The sequence below is a fragment of the Solanum dulcamara genome, chromosome 8 (assembly GCF_947179165.1).
Source record: "Solanum dulcamara chromosome 8, daSolDulc1.2, whole genome shotgun sequence".
Lineage (NCBI taxonomy): Eukaryota > Viridiplantae > Streptophyta > Magnoliopsida > Solanales > Solanaceae > Solanum > Solanum dulcamara.
Window position 1 is genome coordinate 55,431,487 of NC_077244.1, and position 11,715 is coordinate 55,443,201.

The 11,715-nt window shown below is 32.7% G+C and overlaps 2 protein-coding genes across 2 annotated transcripts; one reads left to right on the forward strand and one right to left on the reverse strand.

The window, feature by feature from the left end:
• The first annotated feature begins 417 nt into the window (after positions 1-417).
• Positions 418-3,372, forward strand: LOC129899310 (tubulin beta-1 chain-like). Its single transcript, XM_055974229.1, has 3 exons — positions 418-883; positions 1,760-2,029; positions 2,495-3,372. Exons 1-3 carry the CDS (start codon positions 490-492, stop codon positions 3,172-3,174), a joined length of 1,344 nt encoding a protein of 447 aa, XP_055830204.1. The 5' UTR covers positions 418-489; the 3' UTR covers positions 3,175-3,372.
• Positions 3,373-3,467: 95 nt separating this feature from the next.
• On the reverse strand, positions 3,468-9,502 carry LOC129899309 (oxalate--CoA ligase-like). The gene is made up of 5 exons (XM_055974227.1): positions 9,025-9,502; positions 8,388-8,844; positions 7,550-8,140; positions 4,324-4,427; positions 3,468-4,202 (listed from the first exon to the last, which is right to left on the reverse strand). Exons 1-5 carry the CDS (start codon positions 9,226-9,228, stop codon positions 3,984-3,986), a joined length of 1,575 nt encoding a protein of 524 aa, XP_055830202.1. The 5' UTR covers positions 9,229-9,502; the 3' UTR covers positions 3,468-3,983.
• Positions 9,503-11,715: the final 2,213 nt, after the last annotated feature.

The following is an 11,715-nucleotide window of genomic DNA, read 5'->3' on the forward strand; positions in this document are numbered from 1 at the left end:
ATTATAAATGCATGCATTTAAAGATCAAAATATGATAAAAATTATAATATTAAAAATCCATAAAAATATAAGTAACTAGCCTTAACTAGTGAAGTTTATATTGTTGGTATTTAGTCCGATCCCAAAATATCTGCAGACTATGGAAAATAGATTTTTATTTTGAAGTATCTCCTAATCACGTGCCACCTATCATAGGAGAAATTTACTGCGTATATACAACAAGCGCCATGATTATGATATCCCAACCTTCTTTCTTTAAAAAATAATAAAAATAAAATAAAATAGGATACCCCAACCTATTCCAAAAATTTCAAAATTTAAAAATCCCCCTAAAACAAAAAATTTCTACCACCGTTACAGTTAACGGCGAAGACCACCGTTAACTTGCGGCTCTCCAATATATATACTGTCCCTCTTCTCTGTGGCATTTCCCCAAACCAATTGTCTCTTCACCAGTAAACCCTCTACCCTCGAAGTTCATCAGCAAAAATGCGTGAGATTTTGCACATCCAAGGAGGTCAATGTGGGAACCAAATCGGAGCTAAGTTCTGGGAAGTTATTTGTGCCGAGCACGGCATTGATTCCACCGGAAGGTATCAAGGAGACAGTGATCTTCAATTGGAGCGCCTGAACGTGTACTACAATGAAGCAAGTTGTGGAAGGTTTGTTCCACGCGCCGTCCTTATGGATTTGGAGCCGGGAACTATGGATAGTGTCAGATCTGGACCTTATGGTCAGATTTTCAGGCCCGATAACTTCGTTTTTGGCCAGTCAGGTGCTGGTAACAACTGGGCAAAGGGACATTATACTGAGGGAGCGGAGCTTATTGACTCCGTGCTTGATGTTGTGAGAAAGGAGGCTGAGAATTGTGACTGTTTACAAGGTACTTGATAAATCTACGCAAGTCTAGTAGAGTCAACTCCCTTGATCTAACAATTTTACTGTTTAGTTTTCTTGTTCTTTCTGGTTTTGAAGTTATACATGTTTCAGTCGTTGTGTTTTATGTGTCCTCTTTGATTCCTTAGACAATCTGGTGAATTTCTGGTAAGATTATTAAATTTATTGCGTTTGAATTTCGATTTTACTAAATAAATCCGCTGATTATAGTGAACAATTGAGTGATATGTTTGTCACAGAACACTTTCATTCTGGTTGTGTTTTGTTATTATGTATATTTATCTCTAGTAATTTGAAATAGATTGTTTATTGTGCTTCAGGAATGCATTTTGAAGTTTGGAGATACAGTACCTCTTTGAATGAGCACTTTGATATTAACTTTGGTTTCTTTATTTGCGTGTATGAAGGGCAATGAGTTTTAGTTCAATTTTACGAAAACAACTTTCATCCTGGAAAGAAAATTTGTGTCTATTTAGTAAATTCGCTATGTTATTGAAAATAATTGAGTGATATGGTACTTAACAGTGTATTCAGGTTGAATATTGTTTTTCACCTAATGGCTATATGGTCGTGGTTGCTGCAATTGCTTGAAACCTCTTTGCTTGATTGATCTCTTATTTTTGGTCCAAAATTAAGTACAGGAATGCAATTTGAATTTTAGAAGCTCAGATTCTGCTTGAATGAGAGTCCATGATCTAAATAAGAGTTGGTTTGTACCCTTAAATGAGTTAAATATTGGGTTGGCTACCTTTTTCTCTTAGATTTTGTGAAAGAATTTTGGCACAAAGTAAAATACCTTGTCAACTTGTTAGTAATCTGATATGTTAAAACAAATGAATATGGATTTTGGTTTTGGTTTCAGGTTTCCAGGTTGCTCACTCTCTAGGAGGTGGAACTGGATCAGGAATGGGAACTCTCCTTATATCTAAGATCAGGGAGGAATACCCAGACAGAATGATGCTTACTTTCTCTGTGTTCCCTTCCCCCAAAGTTTCAGACACAGTTGTTGAGCCCTATAATGCTACTCTTTCTGTTCACCAACTTGTTGAGAATGCAGATGAGTGTATGGTGTTGGATAATGAAGCTCTTTATGACATTTGCTTCCGAACTCTCAAACTTACTACTCCGAGCTGTAAGTTGCACCTTTTCTCCGTTAGCTGTTTTTTTTTCCTAACTAAATGCAACCTGATAGTTTATATATTTTCATGTTGGGTTAGTTTTATCGTCTATTCTTGACTTGGAATAATTAAATTGTGATAAGCTGGGGGAGGATGAGGTGACATTTCTTTTATTTATGTGCTGGACTTGTTATATATATATATCATTGCTCAGTCGATTCATCTACTTGTATTTAGAATATTTGCATTTCTTTACAGTCAATATTTAGTCCAGAAACTTTTTGACTTTGTATGATTCTGTTTTATGATCACTTTGTATCAGTGCTTGTCCTTTGTGCCCTTTAGTTAGTTTAGTATCACACTCTGTCCTTATAAATTGGGGCATGAAAATGAGTTTTGCTACATGTATCATTATCATTAATATATTTGCTACAATGGATTTTGTTGATTTATTTACTGATGGATGATGTTTGCCTCAGTTGGAGACCTAAACCATTTGATATCTGCCACCATGAGTGGTGTAACTTGCTGTCTCCGTTTCCCTGGTCAACTCAATTCTGATCTCCGCAAGCTTGCTGTTAACCTCATTCCATTCCCTCGGCTGCATTTTTTCATGGTTGGATTTGCTCCACTCACTTCTCGTGGGTCTCAGCAATATCGAGCATTGACTGTTCCTGAGCTAACACAGCAGATGTGGGATGCAAAGAATATGATGTGTGCTGCTGATCCTCGTCATGGTCGATATTTGACTGCTTCAGCTATGTTCCGTGGAAAGATGAGCACCAAGGAAGTCGATGAACAGATGATTAATGTGCAGAACAAGAACTCTTCCTATTTTGTTGAGTGGATCCCTAACAATGTAAAGTCAACAGTCTGTGATATCCCTCCAACTGGTCTGAAGATGGCCTCAACTTTCATTGGTAACTCCACCTCGATTCAGGAGATGTTCCGTAGGGTCAGTGAGCAGTTTACAGCTATGTTTCGAAGAAAGGCTTTCTTGCATTGGTACACTGGAGAAGGTATGGATGAGATGGAGTTTACTGAGGCTGAAAGCAACATGAATGATTTGGTTTCTGAGTACCAGCAATATCAAGATGCAACCGCTGAAGAGGAAGGTTATGACTATGAAGATGAGGAGGAAGAACAAGAACACGCTTAATGAATTCAGGTTGTGAAGAATTTTGAGTGGAGTTATATAGTAGTGGCTATGAAGTTTTCTGTATTTGTTTTGTGGTTTGGGATGTTATGCTGTTTGGCCACCTTGGTGGCACAATTATTGATTCCTTCGCATTATAGTTGGTAATGTTTCATATACCTGCAATATTGAAATCTACTGGATGCTTTCTTTTGGTCCCTATTCTAGTTCTAGATGAAATACTTCAGAATTGTTAAATGGCTTATTTCTTGAGCAACATACCATTTTTACTTTGATTATAACTGACTAGTGTTTTATCATCTTTGTGGTCAAATTGGAAATCGCAACAAGCTCATGTTGCTGGTTTATGTAATTTGACAAGCAGAAAGCTTATTGTCCTAATATTGGAGGTATAACTTATTTTTTTCTTACTAGCCATGTTACTGGTTTGCAGGTATAAGCTATAGAGAGCTCAACTTTGCATGATATGTTGTAATTGGAAGTTTATTACTACTGCCTACTGTAGACAGTTTCTTTACAGATTAAATTGTACGAGTCACACACAATTTCATTGTAAAAATATCAGTCTGTTTAATAGCCACTTCTACAAGGAAAAAAAACTTTTAATGCTTCTACCAAAAGTAGTATCTAATAACCTACTTTTTTGAAAAAAAATAATAAAAATCCCCCAAAGAATCAATTCTAACAATCTTGTAAGAGGATAGACAGTTTACTAATCGTGATACTGGGATTCTTGTGTCATTACCAGCAAAAATCATATGTTAATAATTATTAGTATTATAGTAACCATTTTTATCTGCTTTAATATATTTTCAAGCTCCGAACTTAGGCACTTTAGCAGTTGAGATCTGTGCAAGGAAATGCTCTGCGACAAGTCGTCGTTGAATTTTTCCAGTTGCAGTTTTTGGAAGAGAATTAGTCATGAACACCTTTTTGGGGACCTTAAAGGCTGTTAGATTTTTCTTGCAAAATCCCAACACATCTGCTTCGGCTATATTTGACCCTTGTCGTGGAATGACAGCACAGTTTATCTGTGAAACATGAAGAAGGGGGTATCTGAATTAGACTATATATTATACATGACAGAAAATGAAATTTACTTCATTAGGTGATAGATATATTTCCCCCCTAAATTTGAGGTCATTTGGTTACCTCTTCACCATACTTGTCATCAGGGACTCCGAAAGCAACAGCCTGAGCAATCTCCGGATGAGAAACAAGGACAGCGTCCACTTCAATTGGAGATATCTTTTCCCCTGAAAATTGTACAGTTCATGACATGTTTGGACATGCAAATTCTCATCATAATTTTAAATTTCAAATCGGGATTTCATTTTTTTTAAAACTAAATTTTAACCCATAAAAATAGTTATAATTCATTATTTAAATTTTGCAAAAAAAAAGACTCATACTTGGTGTAAAGAGATTGTCGGTATTTTGAGAAATGATCATATTAAAGAATAACTAGTTACTTATTGGGTTAGTAGATCTTTATTAAATTATGTGTATTTGAAAGTTTATAATTGCATACATTTATTTATAAAATAAACACATAGATATGCAATTTATCACTATGACACCTTAGGTTTTTCATAATTTGTGTTTTTTTTCATGTTTATGAAAAAAAAGATACAATTTATGAAATTCAAATTGTATTTCCAAACAAAACTTCAATTTCAAATCAATCTAATTTCAAATTATGATCTTATATGCAGGGGCGGCTCAACATATTTGGAGGCTTAAAGAAAAATTTCAATTAGAAGCCTAAAATCTAAATAACTTCATATATATTTATTTAAGAATTATTTTTCTTACTTAGATACAATTTATTACTTAATATTTTTTAATAAATGTTTTCATTGAATACCTTTTTTTTTCCAGTTATTAATTTTAGGTAAGATTTTATCAATTCATCATTGATTTTTTTTCACCGAAGCAATCATTATATGAATTGTTAATATAAAGAAAAGAGCTAGAACTATAATATCTAATTCAAAAAGTTGATAACTTGATATACCTCACTTAATATGTTTGTTGTAAGGCTTGAAAATTTAAGAAATATAATAAAGAATTTGCAATTCATTTTGTTTAACACTTTTCAACTATTGATTTATATTTTTGACAAAGTATTACTCTAACTTATCAAAAATTTAAAAAAGAAGAGTACAAAAGGAGTTAATAATAATAAAATAATATGAGTGTTAGCGGAGAAAATGTAAAAACACAAAACAACATTTTTTTGATTTCTTTTATTTGAATGATGTTAAACAGAATAGAATAATATATATTTTATTTAAAATAATTTTTTTATCATAAATAATCACTTTTTCTTATAAATAATTAATACACAAATTTATTATTGATAAAAATTTAAAGCCCCCAACTAAGACATATGCCTTATTTTTTAAAGGCTAGAGCCAGGGATGCTTATATGCATGGCGAAACAGGTGTAAGAATAATTATGGTGACTGGGTTTATGCTTTTCAACATTTTTCTACTTTCATTTTTGTATTATTCTGGCGAACTCTTTTGGAGTCGCTTGGTAGCTGGTTAAATTACATAAGTATTAATAATATCAATATTAATTTTATACATGAATAACTTACCTCCCAAATCAGTTGTAAACTACCCTTGGGGTCTACTTATTTTTCAAGACAGACTGGCGGAACCTATGTTTGGGATTTTGGAAAAAGACGTTATGGAATGGTTGAAACAGTAGAGGTCAATATCACAAACCAAAAATTGAGGCAAATAGCGAAAATAACGATGGAGAAAGGCTCTAAGTAAGCTGTTACATCCTACCTAATTATAATAAAGGAAAAATATTCAAATATGTCATTGAATTTTGAGAAAAGATTTATTTATGCTATTCGTTAAAAGTTCGACTCATTTATGTCATTTTCGTTTGAGAAAAGACTCATTCATGCCATTATTTGTTAACCAAACTTTTAACGGACGGTATATATGAGCTTTTTTTCAAAATTTAATGGCATATTTGAACTTTTTTCATTTTAAATAATAATTTAGTTAATGATGTGTACAAAATAATTTTGCAAAATGAATTTTTTTTTTAGTTTATAAATAATGGCATGGATGCTTCTTTTCTCAAACAAAAATGACATAAATGAGCCAAATTTTTAACGGATAGCATACATGAATCTTTCTCAAAGTTCGATAACATATTTGAGTCTTTTTTCTTATAATAAAAGGGCGTTGCAAACCAATTATGATGGCAACTGAGACAACAGATTTACCTAAAATTAGACAATTAAAAAAAAAAGTCCTACTAATAGATAGACGGTCCATTCTAATGTCCTAATGGAATATTCTCCGGAATGAAAATAAGTTTGAAAAGAGAAGTCAATAATGCATTTAATTTATTATGTAAAATGGGACATTGACCTTTTTAATATTTTCGAATAAAATTTACTATATGAAAACAAAACTTTTACGATCAAATCGACCAATCAATCAACTATGTTTTAATGCCTATATTAGTCCACCTAACGTCTATGAATCTTTGGTATTTATTCCTTTCTATTTGATTTATTTTCATTCCAATACATCTTCATGATTAAAAACTTTAAAAATGTAATTGGAAAAATCTTAGACATAAAACCACTATTTAACTCCCTAAAAAATAATGCTTCATTTGACTCATTTTGTTTGTTCTATTTTGATTTGACATGACGTTTAAAAAAGTAAAGAAGATTTTTGAATTTTGTGATTTTAAATTAAAGATATGTCAAGTGTACCAAAATGCGCTTTAATCTTGAGGTTTTAAACATGTCATATAATAGATAATTGGAACTAAAGAGTTACTAAAAAAAGAAAAATATATTCTTTTTGAAATAGATTAGAAAGAAAAATAAGATAAACAAATCAAAACGTAGAAACTAGCTTTTTTTAAAGGTACAAAGAGTCCGAACATAATATCTAAGGGCGTAATACATAAACGACACTTTAACTTGGCCTTAGTTGATATTTATACCTTCCAACTTTGGGTGTGCACATAGGACGCCCAAACTTGGCCTTAGACACTTACCCTTTAACTTGTATAAAGTTGAATCAGTAGACACACGTGTCCTACCTAACATAATACACGTAGGACGTCACGTAAGATGCGAATTACCATGTCGGATGGTATGTCTACTTGTTCAACTCTATACAAATTTAAGTGTACACTCAAAATTGGAAGACATAAATATAATTAAAATAAAGTTAAAAGCACTTTGATGTATTAATGTTATATCTAGGAAAGCATGTTCACACTTCACACCAATAATAATCATCATGCATTCAAAAGAAGCACTTTGATAGACGACCAAAATCACATTGAATATTAACAATAATTTTATAAAGTAGAAATTAAACATACCTCCACGGTTGATCAACTCCTTGATCCTTCCAACCAAATGCAAATATCCATCAGAGTCCAAGTATCCTACATCTCCCGTATGAAACCAACCAAACTGGAAAGCAGATTTATTGGCCTCAGGATTGTTCTTATACCCTTTTGTAACATTTGGACCCCTAATGCAGATTTCTCCCTTTGCATTAAACCCTTGTACCACACCATTCTCATCCAATATTCCCATTTCTTGGCTCACTGGCTTCCCTACTGACCCTGGCAAATGTGGCCCATTTTCTGGTAATGGATTTGAACACATCAAATGTGTGGCCTCTGTCATTGCATATGCCTCTAAAACTGAGGCACCAAATGCTTCTTCTAGCCGTGCCAATACGGATGGTGCTAGTGCAGCACTGCAACTCCTAATGAACCGGAGTCTCGGGTAACAAGACTCCGGATTACTGAAATGACGGTCCAATAGGATCTGGTGAATGGTAGGCACCGCGGTGTACCATGTGGCGTTGTACTTGATCATGTCAGACCAGAAAGATGAAGCAGAAAATCTCCCGGAAGCAGGGAGCGTTACGGATCCTCCAGCACCAATCGAGCTCAGTAATCCTGCAATTAGACGGTCAAATTAATAAAAAGTTCATGCCTAAACCTGTCCAAATTTTGCTTAGGTCAAAATGAGTTGGATGAATTTTCGGAAACAACCTCTTTATCTTCATGAGGTAGTGTTAAGGTCTGCGTACATTCTTTTCTCTCTAGACCCCACTTGTGGGATTTCACTGAGTATGTTGTTGTTGTAACCTAACTTATTTAAATTTGAACGAGTACTAATGAACTGATTTTACCCTATATTTACCTGCAATTAATCCATGAACATGAAAGAGTGGCAACACGATTACTGTAGAGTCCGCTTCATTGAGATTATAAACCGATTTAATGTTGTTCACTGATGATACTAAATTGTGCTGTGTTAGGGGAACACCTTTTGGTCTGCTGGTGGTGCCTGATGTATGGAGAAAAAGTGCAACATCTGATGGATCATTCACAATTTCAGAAACCAAATCAGAATCTGATAGCGGACAACTCGGGGTGAGAGAGACATCAGAGTTGGAATGGGGTAGAGTCGCAGTAATTTGAGGGATTTTGAGTTTGGAAGCAGCTGCTTCAGCTGCCTCATTTCCTTCTTTTGCAATTAACAACAGTTTGGACTCAGAATCTGATAAATAAAACTCGAACTCTTCGGGCATATACGCTGAATTCAGTGGCGCTGCTGTGGCTCGAACTCGAACCACAGCTAGAAACATAATCACAAACTGAAAGAAAATAACACGTGTTACTAGTAATACAATTAGGTGTTCAATGATTTATAATGTTCGATTAGAATAAACAAGAGTGCATCATTTAAAATCTGACAATATTTGTAAATATTTTACGATTTAATTTATATATATACACTGACAATACAATAAAATTCATAGTTCAATTAAATATACCTCGATTGTATTGGGAAATGTGAGAGCGACCACATCACCGGGCTTAACACCTGCAGCAACGAGTTGAGACGCGGCTTGTTCAATAAGATGATGAAGCCTTTCATGCGTGACATCGAATTTTCCCGAAACAGATAACGCCGTGCTGGTAGGGAATTTTTCAGCAACATGTTTCAACAACCCCGTGAGCGTCAAATTACTTGCCATATTTCACCGAATAAAAGAATAGAAGAAGATTAATTAATTACTAGTAAGAGAAAAATTGAGTTGTGATTGGCAAGGCATTTATAGAAGTAAATTGGTGGCCAATATAAATGCAAAGAAGTAGGGAGGAAGGCAGGATCTAAAGGAAAGGTAGGTATGGCAAATTACAAGTGGCAAATTCTTGGAGAGTGCACATTTCCTCAATCTTCTCACCTAGGATCACTCACGTCCGTTAGACGCTGAATCCGTAATACTAGAAGAAATATTGTTGAGGAGTCGCGATGAATTCAATAATTTTAATTTAAAATTTGGTATAAAAATTAAAATCAGAATCCAACTAGTAATATTAAATGTCTCTATCCAAGCACTTAGAGGATGTTTGGTTATGAATTAGTTATAAGAAAATTTATGTAATTTTTTTTTTACGTAGATATTAGTTATTTATGTATTAGTTGTATTATATATATATTAGTTATTTCATATTTTATTTTTTATAAAATAATACTATTTAAATTTTCTCATAAATTATACATATATTAGTTATGCAAATTTTTAAATAACAAACCAAACATCATATTAATATTATTCATAAATTGTTTACTTCCTTACTAGCTATTATATATGATATTATTTATACAAAATTTAATACTTACATAACTCATTTTTTAAATTAGTTAGCTAAATAATTCCTTAAAGCTAAATAATTCCTCCGCCTAAAAATAAGTTGTGCGGAGAAAATTGGGCCAAAGTGATTTGGTGAAAATGAAAGGGGAAAAGACCAACTCTGAATTGGCTTCATTAATGTTGCAAGTTGAAACTTATTTTGTCTTGGAGTAAGAGGAAGGACAAGGATTCCACCAAACAATGGGAAAACGCCATTAATGGTCCCTAACTACTGAATCACATTTAAAATAGTTTCTTAACTGTATATTTTATAGGATATAATTTTTTTTAACTATCTAAAATGTTATTAAATTTGGTTTCTTAACTGTATATTTATTATTTTTAGTCCATTAACTATATACTTATCAGTTTTAATTCTTTACGTATTCAAAAACTTATCAAATTTGATCTCTGTCTATTTTTTATACAAATAACTTAGATTTACATTAACGAAACTCATGCTTCCGTAAAATTGAATCTTTAACCCATTTTTTCAATTGTTTCTCTCTCCGTGCTATTTTTTTTCAAACTACTCTTATGAAAATAACTCTAACCTCAATGATTCAAAATAAAATTAAGACATAATATATAAATTTGACCATTAACTTGGCTTCAGATGACAATCATGATCTCTAACTTTACTAGTACACAAGTAGACACTTTAACTATTAAAACTTGAACAAATAAACATATTCGTTCTACATGACAATTTTGTGTCATACGTGACGTCCTACATGTACTATGTCACGTAGGACACGTATGTCTACTTGTTCGATTTTATACAATTAATTTAAGTGCCTACTTGTGCGCACCCAAAGTTGAAAGGCATATATGTCAGTTGAAGTCAAATTAAATGGCATATTTATGTATTAAATGAAGAAAGAAGATATAAGTCTTAATTTTATTCAATGGAGGATAAAATAAATCATATTATTATGGCCGAACACATAGATAGGTCCTTGAACTTGGTTGTTTTTTCCTCTTGGCACCTCAACTATGTTGCCTTCCTATTAAATCCCCGAACCGTACATAATTTGTACCTTTAAAACATTCATTGCTGATATTGCATAAAAACTTTTATCACGTTTGAAGAGCGCGTGAAAAAGATTTAAAGGGGTTGATGTGGAATCCATTTTGGGATGTAATGGGATGATGCAGAATTCATTAAACGTGTTATCATGTTTGAAGAGCACGTGAAAAGGAAGATCGTTACATCCCAAAATGAAATCTACATCAGCCTCTTTAAATCATTTTCACGCGCTCTTCAAACGTGATAAAAAGTTTTGTGCAATGCCAGCAATAAATGTTTAAAAGGTACAAATTATGTATGGTTCAGGGGTTCAATAGAAAGGCAGCATAGTTGAGGTGCCCAAGAGAAAAAACCAACCAAGTTCAAGGGTCTATCTATGTGTTCACCCTATTATTATTGCTAATGACTTGAATATTATGTTCCCTTCTATAACAGTTAATGATCATAATCAACGTGAATTTTTAAAATTTTATTTTTTATACAAAAGAAAAATAAGAGATTTGACCTTATTAATCAAATTTCTCTACATAAAATAAAACGAACATAATAATAAAATCGATCTAATTCAAAATAAAAGAATTTTTTTTAAAAAGTTACAAATCTACCATTTTATAAATTTTAACTTCTAAAGAATTAAACAAAGTCCCATCAATAAAGTCGTTGGAGTACAAAGTTTGGAATCAAAACATGTGAGTAAAGAACTATTAATTATATTCTCATTGCAAAAAATAATTTCTATCAATATAAATAAATCTCTCTCCACACCTAACGGGTAATAACTTTTTTCTTTCTATAAG